General features: G+C 36.9%; 1 protein-coding gene across 6 annotated transcripts in view; it reads right to left on the reverse strand.

Annotated features, from left to right (window-relative positions):
- The window catches only part of PTPN1 (protein tyrosine phosphatase non-receptor type 1), a 105,831-nt gene that overhangs the window by 67,359 nt on the left and 24,637 nt on the right, over window positions 1–13,835 (reverse strand). For 3 of the 6 annotated variants that reach the window (XM_077166720.1, XM_077166719.1, XM_077166710.1), the window contains exon 1: window positions 4–5,318. The exons of 2 other annotated variants lie outside the window; for them this stretch is intronic. In XM_077166720.1, the coding sequence (XP_077022835.1) occupies window positions 4–222 (219 nt within the window). In that variant the 5' untranslated portion in view covers window positions 223–5,318. Of the gene's footprint in view, window positions 1–3; window positions 5,319–13,835 lie in introns of those variants that run through there. One more of the 6 variants, XM_077166730.1, reaches the window with a different exon arrangement.

The raw sequence follows: 13,835 nt of genomic DNA on the forward strand, positions 1-13,835 counted from the left end.
TACCTTCTGCTTTCCATAAGGACAGTTTAAGAATTTCAGGCCCTGAGGTTCTGGCAGTTTGCTGGAAGGCAGTGGTACAGCGGAGGGCCTAAGTGGCAGGCAGACATCTGAAAGTGGAAGGCTTGCACCTTCCCTCACAGGGAACCAGGCTCCCAACGCCCAGCTGTCTCCCCCCAAGATTAATTTCCCTGACCTTGGCAATCGCAGGAAGGGAGGCATCATAGGAACCCACACAGTAAAACTACTATGAAGTAACTGTGAACCATACTTACAACACTGGTGCTGCTAAGGATACTTTCTTGCACAATTTAGGAGTGTGAATGAGAGGAAAACAATGTCAAAATGAAACTAGTTTTGCTTAAGAATTGTTGTAGTATTCCAAGAGCAGTAGGAGATCCTGTATCAGAACTAAGGAAAAGGCATATGCATTACTATTACCAACCAAATGAGTTTACTAAGTACTCTGGAGGATCAAGGATGAAGGAAAAAGTGTAAGACATGATCAACGCACAAAGGCATGAGGAGTGATAGTTCTTCAGCCAGGGCCACAAAAATAAGCCAACAACTTGGAAAGAGGAAGCAAGCAACCAAGCTCTTTCCCAAAGCTTTTCAAAAAACTCACAATTTAGAAAAAGAAATAAGAAATGTACTAAGAAATGATGAATATGCAACTATGTGATGATATTAAGAATTACTGATTATATATGTAGAATGGAATGATTTCTAAATGTTTTGTTTGTTAATTTTTTTTAATTAATATAAAAAAAGAGAAAAAAAAAAGATGTAATGGAGAGGCTGGAGCGAACTGCCTGAAAATGTGGGGCTGTGTTCAAGTGGCCATGTTTCTTGAGGATGACTGAATAATGATATAGCTTTCACAATGTGACTGTGTGATTGTGAAAACCTTGTGTCTGATGCTCCTTTTATCTACCTTGTCAACAAACGAGAAGAACATATGGAATAAAAATAAATAATATGGGGAACAAATGTTAAAATAAATTTAGTTTGAAATCCTAGTGATCAGTGAAAACGAGGGGTAAGGGGTATGGTGGGTATAATCTTTTTTTTTTCTGTTTTTGTTTTCTTTTTCTATTGTCTTTTTATTTCTTTTTCTGAATGGATGCAAATGTTCTAAGAAATGATGAATGTGTAACTAGTGATGATATTGTGAATTACTGATTATCTATGTAAATGTTTTATTACATTTGTTAAATTTTTTTAAATTAATAATAATAATAAAAAAAAAACCTCAAAAAAAAATCTGGATTAATGAAGCAAGGTTTAGGTTCAATTTATAAGCCCCTTCAATTCACCCAAACATTTACTGAGCACCTACTATGTGGCAGGCATGAAGATATGAAGATGAACAAGACAGAAACAATTCCTGCCAACATGGAGTTGCGCTCTAATGGGCAAGTCAGACATACACTAGGGTCTGAGCTAGACACTTCCACACAGAATCCTGATAAATGCATTCATGCCTACTCATCAAGGTTACAGAGGATTGACAGGAAAACAGAGCCACCACCCACACCAGCACCCTTGGCAAAAAGATACATTATCCTCCCCCAACTCCATTTAGCACAAGGAATCTGATCATTTTTGTAAAGGCAGAATGAAAGATTCAAAGTTCCCCACCTTTATTTGCACCTGCATTTTCTTTTTTGCTCCTTCCTGCACTTAAACTACAGGTTCTAGCATGGAAATGTACCTCGCATACCAGGCTGCACACATAAAACCATATGCATTGTACCTTATGGACAATTTAAGGATAAACTGGTCTACACACAGATTTTTCATTTTGCTAATCCATGAGTAAGACGCAACTTCACTGACAAAAAGCTAACTTAGCTAACTTTACTAAATAAACAGCAAAGATCTTAAAAACTACAGGCTTCAGGAGAAAAATCTGTGTGCCATCTTGGTGAGAGAAGGCTTATTGAGGAACTACCACTACAACTGCTAACATCACCAGTTTAATGAATGCCTTTTATCTGCAGTGCCAAGGCATGCTATGTCTTATTACCAAGTAACAAGAGACAGAAACCCCTTTTAGCCTGTATGCCTGTGTGTTTCTACCTGTTTTCCCCTACTAAGAATTCAGGCAGTAACCTCACATTACAGGATGACTTTAGAACACTCAAATCTAGTTATTTTAAATGTACCCATAAATGAGTTTAAAATCGCTAACAAACAAATTGCTGGCATATATCACACCTATTCATAAGATATGTAACATGTAACAGACATGTAATAACACTAGAGCAAAATGCTACTGCTAGAGACAATGGGAAGCCCTTGAACTGTGTGGGAGGAGGGTATAAGGTTTGTGGGTAAGGTGTACAAGATGAATTAAAATGGGGGAAGAGCCAACGGAGGGCCTGGTGACAGGCAGGTTCTCAGGGAACCTAATCACAAGGTAATCCCCACCAAAATGTTTTACACAACACAGAATGGCTACACCTTTCTTATGATGAAAATAAACACAGCTCAAAGTTTACATCTATCCAGGGGAAACTCCCAACAACTGACAGGTTTTAGAAACTCTAACAAAGTTATAGTGCGCATTACACCAGACAGGATGAAATAAATAAGCAAATACAAAAGTGAGAACAATTTATTAATACCACTGCATTTTGGGCTGGAGAAATAAAGCATGTATCCTGAAGAGCAGAATTTCACAGAAATAAAAGTTGGAAACTCCAAGAAAATATATATATATATATGTGTTTAACCAGTTAGACTTTACATTAATTACAATGACGACTATTACTCTAACTTAGAAACACCACACTCAGATGGGTTTCAATACTGTTTTTCTAATGTTATCAGTTTCCTGAAACTTTAGGCTTTTTTTTTTTTTTTTAAATACATGGGCAGGCACCGGGAATAGAACCCGGGTCCTCTGACATTCCAGGCAAGCGTTCTTGCCTGCTGAGCCACCGTGGGCAGCCTTTAGGCTTTTTAAAAAAAATAATAAACTTAATTACTAGGTATAACATCTACAGAAAAACACATAGAGGAATAGAAAGTACAGAAAAGAACACAAATCATAAGTATTCAGCTTGACAAATGTTTGTAAGTAAACACACTGATACAACCACAACCCAAGCCAAGAAAGAGAATATTTCAGTACCCATTAGCTCTATTTATGCCTTCTCCAGTCACTACCCCCTTACCAAAGGTAAACACCCTCCTAACCTCTGATATGATAGTTATGACTGCTTGAACTTCATGTAAATGGATTCCTAAAGCATGTCCTCTTTTGTTTCTGGTTTCATTTGCTTAATGTGATGATCAAGAAATTCATCCATGTCACTGCGTGTAGGAGGAATCCACACTTTTTCACTGCTGCACAGTATTTCCTTGTATTACAAAGTAATATTACAACGTATATATCCTGACTACTTGACTACTATTGATGGACGATCTGGGTTGTTTCCAGTGTCTGGCTATTATAATGCTGCTAAGAAAATTATAGAGCATGTCTTTTGGCCCACCTCTTACACATTTCTCTTGTCTATATAGCTAAGGGGGAGCCAACAAAGAAGATGTATATTGATTTGCTTTAGTAGGTATAGCCAAACAGTTTTCTAAAGTGGTTATGTCAATTTGCCCCTCACCAACAGGATGAGTTCCAGCTGATCCCACATCTTTGTCAACACTTGCTATTTTAACTGGTCATACAGAGTTATCTCACTGACTTTAGTTTACATTTCCCTGATGAGTAATACTGGTACATACCTTTTCATACACTTACTGGATGGTTTACGTATTCTCATTAGTGAACCATCTGCTCAAGTTATTTGTCCACTTTTTTCTATTAACCTGTCTGTCTTTTTCCTGGTGATATGCAGGCATTCCTTATATATCTTGGGCATAAGCACTTTGATGGTCATACATCTTGCAAATATCTTCCAGTCTGTGGCTTGCTTTTCATTCTTTATATATCAGTTAGTGTTTTCTACGTTTCAAACCACCTCAAAACTCAGGGGCATACAATAACTACTTGTTTGCTCATGATCCTACTATGGGTTGGCCATTTGGACTGAGTTCAGGTGGGATGGCTTGACTTGGTTCCGTGTGATGGTGGCTGGGCTCACACATGCAGTTTTGGCAGGTGGTCCAATGGCCTCACTCACATGGCTGGCTTTCAGCAAGGATGATGAAGGTTAACCAGGTCTTCTGTTGCTCACCAGCCAACAGGCTAGCCTGGGCTTGTGCACATGCTAGTGTTTACAGAATTCTAAAAGATAAGCAAGGGAGGGCAAGGCCCAACATGCAACTACTTTTGGAGGTCTCTGCTTAAGTCACTTAAGTTAAGGATCTTATTGGCCAGAGAGTTAGGGCTATGGCCAAGCACAAATTCAAAAGTGAAGAAAGAGACTCCACCTCTCAATGGGAGCCACACTCAAAGGAACATACAGACAAGAAAGGGAGGAATTCCTGGATAGTTATGCAAATAGCCTACCACACACACTTATGGTGTCTTTTGAGGAACAAAAGTTCATCACTGAAATGTAATTAAATTAATAAATACTCTTCTTTATAGTCAGCTTTTTGGTTCTTGCTTACGAAACATCTGCAGATGCCCAAATTCATGAATACATTCTTATATATTATCTTCTGAAAGCCCATTTAAAGAAAAATGTTTTCCACACATTGTAATTTATATCTCGGTCATTATACCTCAAAATGTTCCAATAAAATATATAAACAACAATATAAAGCTTATCTGTCCCTTCTAACAGCTGTTTATGTGCACAGGAAGCACAACTTTAATACAAAAACCTAACTTGACTCCCAGGCGCTCAATGTCTGCTAGACACCTCATACAGAGTGACTTGTCTCTTTCTCTCCTTTGCTTACTTATCCTTTGGAATATCAGTCTCCTCTTTATTCATGTAAGTTCTTCACATATATATTTAAGTCATTAACTCTTTGTCTTCACTGGAAACCACTTTTTTAAAAATTTATTTGTCTGAACATTTGACACATCTTATGTATGGGAAGTTAAAGTCTGAAAGGACAATCACAAAATTGTCAATATAGCTATAACAGAACTGCTACCACTGCTTAATAGGATAATGAGTGGTTTTAATTTTCTTTTGCTTTTCAATTTTATTCTAGAGTGAATATGTATTACTTGTGCAAAAGAAAGCTTTAGAGCGGTTTTATTTTTTATGTATTCAAACCTATTGACCTTTTTCCACTATGACTTCCCTTACTGCTTCTAAAGTTAGAAAGTCTTCTTCCTCTGCATTTTTTTTTTTAACATTTGACCTTAATCCATCTGGAGTTTATTTTCCTTCAACAGTCTTTATACTGCCTTTAAAGCCACATACCACGCTAAGAATAGGAGTTTCTTCTGGTTCAGTCAGCGTACGGGCTCCATAACCATGCTCAGTTTAATTTTTGTGTTTGCATATTGCAGTAGTTCAAAAGGCTACATCCTCTTCCCTCTCACTAAACTCAAACAGTAACAAAATGCAGCTGCATCTGGTAATTCTGATTTCAGAATGAACAAATTACTTTTTTTTATAGATGGATGAGCCATTACAATTAGAGTTTTTAAGACAAACAGGTAACAGAAGATGATGTAGGTTAGTCATTCTGGCAACCATTTAGCAAATTAAAAATCATGAATACAAGAGATTAAAATACAGGGAATATTTTAAAACTACAAGAGAATTTCTGCAATTATAATACTCTAGTTCAAATTTACTTACTTTTTTGTATTTGACTGATGTGTATTATTTGGGAATAAATTTGTAGCGAAATACACTAAAACATTAATTAAATCATTTCTGTTCTCATGTTCATAAGCAGATGTTACATTAAAAAAAAACAAAAAACATCGCTTTCCATGACAGTTACGTGATTTTGAACATCAGGTGAAACAAATTTTAAGTATATTTAGTTGAAAAGCAACAGAGTAGCTTCTTCAAATAATACCCAGCTTAAAAAAGCAGTATCTCAAAAAATTAGTACACCTTACCGCCTCAATATATGTAATAAAACAAGATTTTGTTCAAGAGTTCTATCTCTCCCCCCTCTCCATTCATAAACCTTGGGCAACAGTCTCATGGTCTTTAGATCACAGCTGCCTTCTTAGAACTGAATGCATAAAAAAATAAATCTTCTTTACTATGGAAGCAGGCAGTGATCCTCTGCTAATAACATATGATCAATTTTTAGAAGCATTCAAAGTCTGACAGATACAAAATCCTTCCTTAAAAGGGCTTGCTCAGCATTAATACCACAACTAAAACTGCACAGGAACCAAAACCCATATACACATTACTAGGTACAGAATTAGGATAAACACTTTCCAAAAAATCAAGATAACTTCAAAACCACTAAAATTTAGTCATATTTTCATTCATCAAGAATATTTGTACTAGCTTTCGCAAAGTGACTGTGTGACTGTGAAAACCTAGTTCTGATGCTCCTTTTATTACAGTATGGACAGATGAGTAAAAAATATGGATTAAAAATAAACAAATAATGAGGGAACAAATGTTAAAATAAATTGGGTAGAGGGAAATACTAGTTGTCAATGAAAGGGAAGGGTAAGGGGTATGATATGTATGAGTTTTCTTCTTTTTTCTTTTTATTTCTTTTTCTGGAGTGATGTAAATGTTTTGAGAAATGATCATGTTGATGAATATACAATTATGTGATGATACTGTAAGTCACTGATTGTACATCAAGTATGGAATGTTCACATGTTAAGAATGTTCATGCTGTATGTTGATTGGTTTTATTAATAAAAATTAAAATATACTTTTTTCTTAAAAATCATTTAGAATGTCTGTTTTCCATATTGTGCTGAACAAATCAGTCTTCACAAGATTACTCAGAGTAAACTATAAAATTTCACTAAGATAAGTTTATTAGAGGACAGGATAGTTTAAAAGCCAAAAATATAAAATACTTTCAAAGGTAACTGGTTTTACCACCTAAGCATACTCTTTAAGACTAACTTTTACATAAGCTGACATAGCCAAGTTTTGGGCTCACCTTCACAACCAAGTGCACAATATACTTCCAACCAATCTCTGTCCTTGCATTCCAAGTTGTGTGCCAAGTGTTGACCAGGCAGGTAGTTAAATAATGGACCTGACCTCAGTGGGTTCCCACATGGTGGGGAAAGACTTACTGTGCCACCAACAAATACTACTGAGGAGAAAGTAATGCTCAGAGGGGAAACCCAACCTACAGGAAGAGGGAAAGGAACCAAGGTTAGCTAGTAAAACCGCAGTAATGAATTCAGGAGAAACTGCGGGACAGCCAACATCTGGTGGAGAAGAAACACAGAGTGAGTTTCCAGGCACTGGTGACCTGTTGCTGCTCCTTTCAGACTCTGGTTGGCGTCAATATGAGGAAATAAATCGTACAGTTATGTCTACGCTGTTTCTCCACCCTGTTTCGGCACTGTTGCTTGAAAGGAAACCTCAGCAATGGTGAGGGCCCCGAGTCAGGGTAGAGAAGAGATGGCCATTCTCCACTGGAGCAACGTCAAAAGCTTGAGTCACTCTATAAGTCCTTGCATTAATCACACCAAAGGTCAGAAAGAAGGGAGCACGCCCACATCCACACTACAACAGCCTGTGACGCAAGTCCCAGTGCCCAGGGCACATGTACAACTTCTAAACTTCTTGTTTCCACCTACCAGGGCACGAAAGACTTTCCAGAAGTGATGGAGTATAAGCTGTCCATCTCAAAGAAACCAGATTTGGCTTGTTCACCACTGCAGCGCAATTCCTGCAGACAGCAGGCACTCAATAAAGACTTAATGAATGAGTATGCTAAACACTTCACTGCAGTGCAATTCCTGCAGACAGCAGGTACTCAATAAAGACTTAATGAATGAGTACGTTAAACAGTTCCCTGCAGCGCAATTCCTGCAGACAGCAGGCACTCAATAAAGACTTAATGAATGAGTACACTAAACAGTTCAGAAAGAACCAAAGTGAAAGTTATGGATTTGGAAGGAAGAAAACATAAACAGCAAGAGGCAGATAGTGGAAACAAAATAATGACTGCATAGGAAAGTACCAAGAGTCAAACCAACTTTGAGAACTTGCTCTCTCTTTGAAAAAATTCAGGCAGGGATGAGTAAACACTGCCTTGGTAGATGCTATTTGAAGTAGTTACTCTGAGCATTGCTTTTCAACTAAATATACGTAAAACGAAATTTGCTTCGCCTGACCTTAGAAATCAGGTAGCTGTCATGGAGAGCTACGTTTCGATTTTGTTTTACAAATCTGCTTATGAACATGAGAACAGAAACAATTTAATACTTTTGATGTTTTCTTGCATGTGCCTAGCAGAGTCTACCATGAGATAATTAGAGGCCACACTGTGAATGCTCCAGACCTCTGGATTATATCGTTTCTCTCCTTGATATTTTTCCTCCCCAAATCAAAAGTAGAGGTGGTTCTGGCTCCTCTGGTCCCTGAGAATTCAATTTTTTTCTTTTAAAAGAATTATTTATGATGCTGGAATTTGCTTCAAAACAATTCAGAGCTGGGAGGGGTAATGAGATGAGAAAAGATGGGTTATGAGTTTATAATTGTTGTAACTGGGTGATGGATACACAGAGGTTCATTATGTTATTCTCTCTACATCAATATATTTAAAGTTTTCCATAATTGAGAGTATCAAAAAAAGATTCTACTTTAAAAACAAGTAGGGGGGAAAAAAAGCAGAGAGGAATGATACAATCAGATACATGTTTTTAACAGATTAGTCTGACTTCATGATTCAGGAAGATGGTGCCATCAGCAGCATAATTTATCAATCTCCCTGAACCTCTTCATAAAAAAAAAGAATTAAAGCAACAAGGCTAGCGAAACTAACACAGCCAACTCCACAGACAAAAATTAAACTAGAGACACGATATCCTTATGATTCTGAACGTGTAAGTGGGGGCACACCACCAATAGCTTATTCAGTCCCCACATGGGAAGTATTTGTGTGACAAGTGAATAAAGACAACAGGTGATGATGACTCTGAGATCAACAGAACCCCACATCACCACCAGGTCGTCATTGGAAAGTGTGACAGGCCAATCTGTGTCAGCAGCTAAAGTGGGAGCAGATACTGCAGATTCCAATTCACAGGTGAGTGCAATGCCCCATCACGACCCCAAAAACACAAAAATGCTGAAGAACCTACTGAAGAATGAGCTTCAGGATTCAAAATGATTAGGGAGATTTAAAGAATGTATAGTGAGCAATATAATATTTACTAGTGGATCCAAGACACAGTATAGTGTCAAGAAGGCATCATGCTATGTAATGGCTATCAGACCTGACAATGTAGAGCACTACTATCAGGAAAAGGGGAGTCAAACAAGCAGCATTTTTGAAAAGTAGAATAATTTTGCTGAATAGTTTTACAGATATCAACTGGGAATACTTCCAATTAGATGCTGGAAGGGAATGAAGAGATCACTAGCTAATATTAATACTGCTCACAGCTGGGAATCAACAGCAACAGTATAAACTGAGGGAACTAAGGATACAGTATAAAGATAACAGTATTGAAGTAATCACTAGAAAATGCAAATATTCTTAAACACTAAAGATTTAATCATTTGTGGAAATTATTCCTCAGAAAGTTAAAACATGTTCAGTATATACAATAGAAATAATGAAAACCATTAACCAAACCCTGCAGAGGATAGGCCATGCCTACTTAAGTTTAGGTTAAGAGTCACCCCAAGAGAACCTCTTTTGTGGCTCAGATGTGGCCTCTCTCTCTCTTAGCCAAAACGACAAGTAAACTCACCGCCCTCCCCACTCTACAAGGGACATGACTCCCAGGGGTGTGGACCTTCCTGGCAACATGGGACAGAAATCCTAGAATGAGCTGGGACTCAGCACCAAGGGACTGAGAAAACCTTCTCGACTGAAAGGAGGAAGAGACAAATGAGGCAAAATAAAGTGTCAGTGGCTGAGAGATTTCAAACATAGTCAAGAGGTTATCCTGGAGATTATTCTTACGCATTATACAGATACCACCTTTTTAGTTAAGATGCAACAGAGAGGCTGGAGGGAACTGTCTGAAAATGTAGAGCTGTTTTCGGTAGCCATGTTTCTTGAAGATGATTGCAGAATGATAACAGCTTTCACAACGCGACTGTGTAATTATGAAAACCTCGTGTCTGATGCTCCTTTTATCTATGGTACGGACAGATGACTAAAACATATGGATTAAAAATAAATAAATAACAAGTATTTAGTAGACTGAAATGCTAAATATTAAAATAAATTTAGTAGATTGAAATGCTAGGGATTAATGAAAGGGAGGGGTAAGGGGTATGGAATGTATGAATTTTTTTTTCTTTTTATTTCTTTTTCTGAATTGATGCAAATGTTCTAAGAAATTCATCATGATGATGAATATGCAACTATGTGATGATATTGTGAGTTACTGATTATACAACAAGAATGGAATGATCATATGGTAAGAATGTTTGTGTTTGTATGTGGTTAAGTATCACAAATTTTAAAAAAATTAAAAAAAAACATTAACCAATGTTACCAGTCAAGCAGTGTCTGTTCTTTCAAACCTTTCTCCAAACCAAGACAAACATAAATCATGAATCTTATTGCTTGTTTTCATATAGATAGGATCACACTAAACACATTATAATTTATCTTGTTATCCAGCCATCTAACCAATCTTCATTTACTTATGTAGTTTTTTTTTAACTGCGTCTGTAGGTGTACTGATTACACCAGCAAATAGAATAAAGGTATCTCTCCAGTATTTTAACAATAATTTAATCTTCTTATCTTATTACTTTATTTAAATCTCCAAAACAATGTTCCATTAAGGATGAGAGTTAAATTAACAAAATAATTTCAGCATTTTAACAGGTCTGAGAAACAATTCTCCTCTATGGGTAGCTTCAAGAATTGCCAAATAAGGTCAGCTAGAATACAACAGTTATTCTTCATTATGGAGAGCCTGACCTCCACTGAGTCTGTTCTGAAGAAAAAGCTCCCTTCTTGCATCACCCAAACTCTAACTTAGCAATCATATCTAACTAACCTTTCTACCTAACTAGTTCTTCTTCCATTTGCTTGGATAAAGTTTCTTGGTGATTATCTGCTGCCTCAAAATCTTTTCCAGCTGACTTGCTTCTTTCTGGTGCTTTTAGCTATCTCATGCAATCTGATGACCAGCAGCAATCATCTTGTCTTCTCTGCTGTGGTCGTCATACTTTCTGAACTGAGTTACCCTAAAAAAATTCCTTTTCACGTCCCATGTTTAGTGTTTTCTTGTTTTTTTTTTTCTTTTTTACATCTACAAACTGAAAAATTGGATGTTTTCTGATACTAAAGTTAATATATTCCCATCTAGAAAATTCAAGCAATATTGAAAACTATGAAGTATAAATCAACAGACCACATATATATGTACCCAACTAGGTGAATATCTTTTCAATTACCTGTCAGGGGGTGGGCGACAAAGGAGTTAGTCAGACGATCCATTACTTCCAGAGACCAAGAAACACTCAAAATTACGAGTGAAGACCTCAAAGCCCACTTTGTTATTGGTACTTTCCCCATGTGTTTATTCTACTTATTCTGCCTTGCTTAAATTACACGCAACTTGACATTTATATCACTATGAGGCCTTTTTCAGATATTGTTGATACTTCAGTCAGTTTTGAATGGCATAAATGGTTCTTTGATGGGTGGAAATTATCTAGAGCATCTTTCAATAGACAGGTCAAAAACTAAATTGGCTAAACAGATTATAAACAATCAGTAGGTTAGTGAAGTGCACAGAAGTTGACAATTCTTTCAATCTAACTATTTCTTTTATAGGTGATGCTTTTAAAAACAGGCTTAGAGAAAACAAACAAGGGTATGAGGGAGATATTAGGAGAGTAGAAACTTTCTGAGGGCAGAATGAAAAAAAAAACACTAGAAGTAAATCACATCTAAAGTAGTATTTCTAATACCTGAGTCTTAAAAAGAAATAGGCACACACAAATGCACACAAATAAAACTGGAAATCTGAGTAATACTGGTGGACTATATCACTGTCAATGATAGGACTAGATCACTGTCAACTCTGACACTGAACAGTTTTACAAAATGTTACCACTGGGGGAAACCAGCCAAAACATAGAAAGGATCTCTGTTTTTTTCTTACAACTGCACAGTAAATCTGCAATTATTTCAATAAAAATTTCAATTAAAAAAATTGGAATAGAGATTAAAATGTCTATAGTATTTATATGGTGGTGTTAGGAAAAAAGGAAATTTTACTTTTTTTTTTTTTTTGCTTTCCACAGTAAACATATCACCTTATAACAAAATACAGTACAAGTTTAGAAAAAATAAGAATTCTTAACAGGGACTAAAAGGACATTAGGCAGGACTGAACATTTTAAAAACATTTTATAAACTGTTATGGAATCTGAGTAAAGCAAATACAGGATTGTTCAACAAATCACAGGATTCTAGAACAAGGCAAATACTTAAAATTTTTAAATCTGGACAAAGGAGAAGTACTACTTCATACAAGTGAATGATTAACTTATGGGACTTACTGTCTCGGGAGGTAATACAGCTGGAGACGAAAGCTCTGGCACACCCTCATGTGTCTTCTTTAAACCTACCCAGCCACCTGTACCAGAAAGGTTCTCCCACCCTCCTCATCCTCTCAGCCACTGTTGTTCAGGGCACCCTCAAACCAGCTCAGTGCCCTGTTAAACCTGCTCAAACACACCTCTGCAAGTTCACTGCACTTCCTCCACGAGTCAACTGAATTATCTGTGTGGCTGGTAGTTTAACGCTGGTCTCCCTCCTATGACAATAAACTCCAAAAGGACGGAGACCTTGCTTCCCTGTTCCTGACCAACCCTGTGCTGTCAGGGCCTAGCACACTGCCTGGCAACTGCAGGCAGACAATATGTTTTCAGCGAATTAAGTGCCAAAATAATTTATATGAATTTACAGATGAATGCCATATTGCTTTTTTAGGGAAAATTAGGACTCTTGTACAAGGGTAACTATTAGGTAGAGTACTCCTAAGGTCTAAGTTCTAGATACATTTTAATTAATTCCACAAACACTTATGAAGGATTTATATCATCTAACATGATGATTAAATTGTATAAGCAACTCAGGCAAAAATTACAAGCAATATAAATTAACCTTGGAAAAAAATGGCTCCCTCTCTCTTTTTTTCTCCCTCTCCCCCCTCCTTCTCCTTCTCCCTCTGGATCCGTATGTTATCATTTAACTAAGGCAGGCTAAATGGATGAAATAAATCCACAGGACACCCTAGACCAGGCACAATGGTTAGATGCTGAGGATACAAAGATGCGAAAGACAAAGATCAAACATCCCTACAGGTTCACATTTCAGCTAAGTAGAAAGTAATACATTAGGAATCATATAGCAGAACATTAATTCATATAAAATGTTACGTGTTAAAAAAGAAGAGCATTCTGAAAAATTCTATTTTGCATGTGAGAAGTTTAAAATGTTCTTTCTGAAGACCAAATCCTCAGTTTTCTCTAGGCAAACGGATTTCTCACTCGGAATTAGGATTAGGGCAAAGTCACAGAGGCAACAGAGGAAGATATTAATAACAAAATATTTCCCCCAGTAAAAAAAATGGGAATACCATGCAATGAGTTGTGGAAATTCAACAGAAGGAACAGCTTATTTTGAAGGTTTGGGGTGTGCCTCACTGAGGCAAGCACAGAGTTTGGAGTATATGGTGACAACGGAAGACGGTTGAGGGGTAGCTGGCCAGGAGAACTGGGCCTGGTGAACTCTTTTATCCAAACATGTCT

The sequence above is a fragment of the Tamandua tetradactyla genome, chromosome 1 (genome assembly GCF_023851605.1).
Source record: "Tamandua tetradactyla isolate mTamTet1 chromosome 1, mTamTet1.pri, whole genome shotgun sequence".
Taxonomy (NCBI): Eukaryota; Metazoa; Chordata; class Mammalia; order Pilosa; family Myrmecophagidae; genus Tamandua; species Tamandua tetradactyla.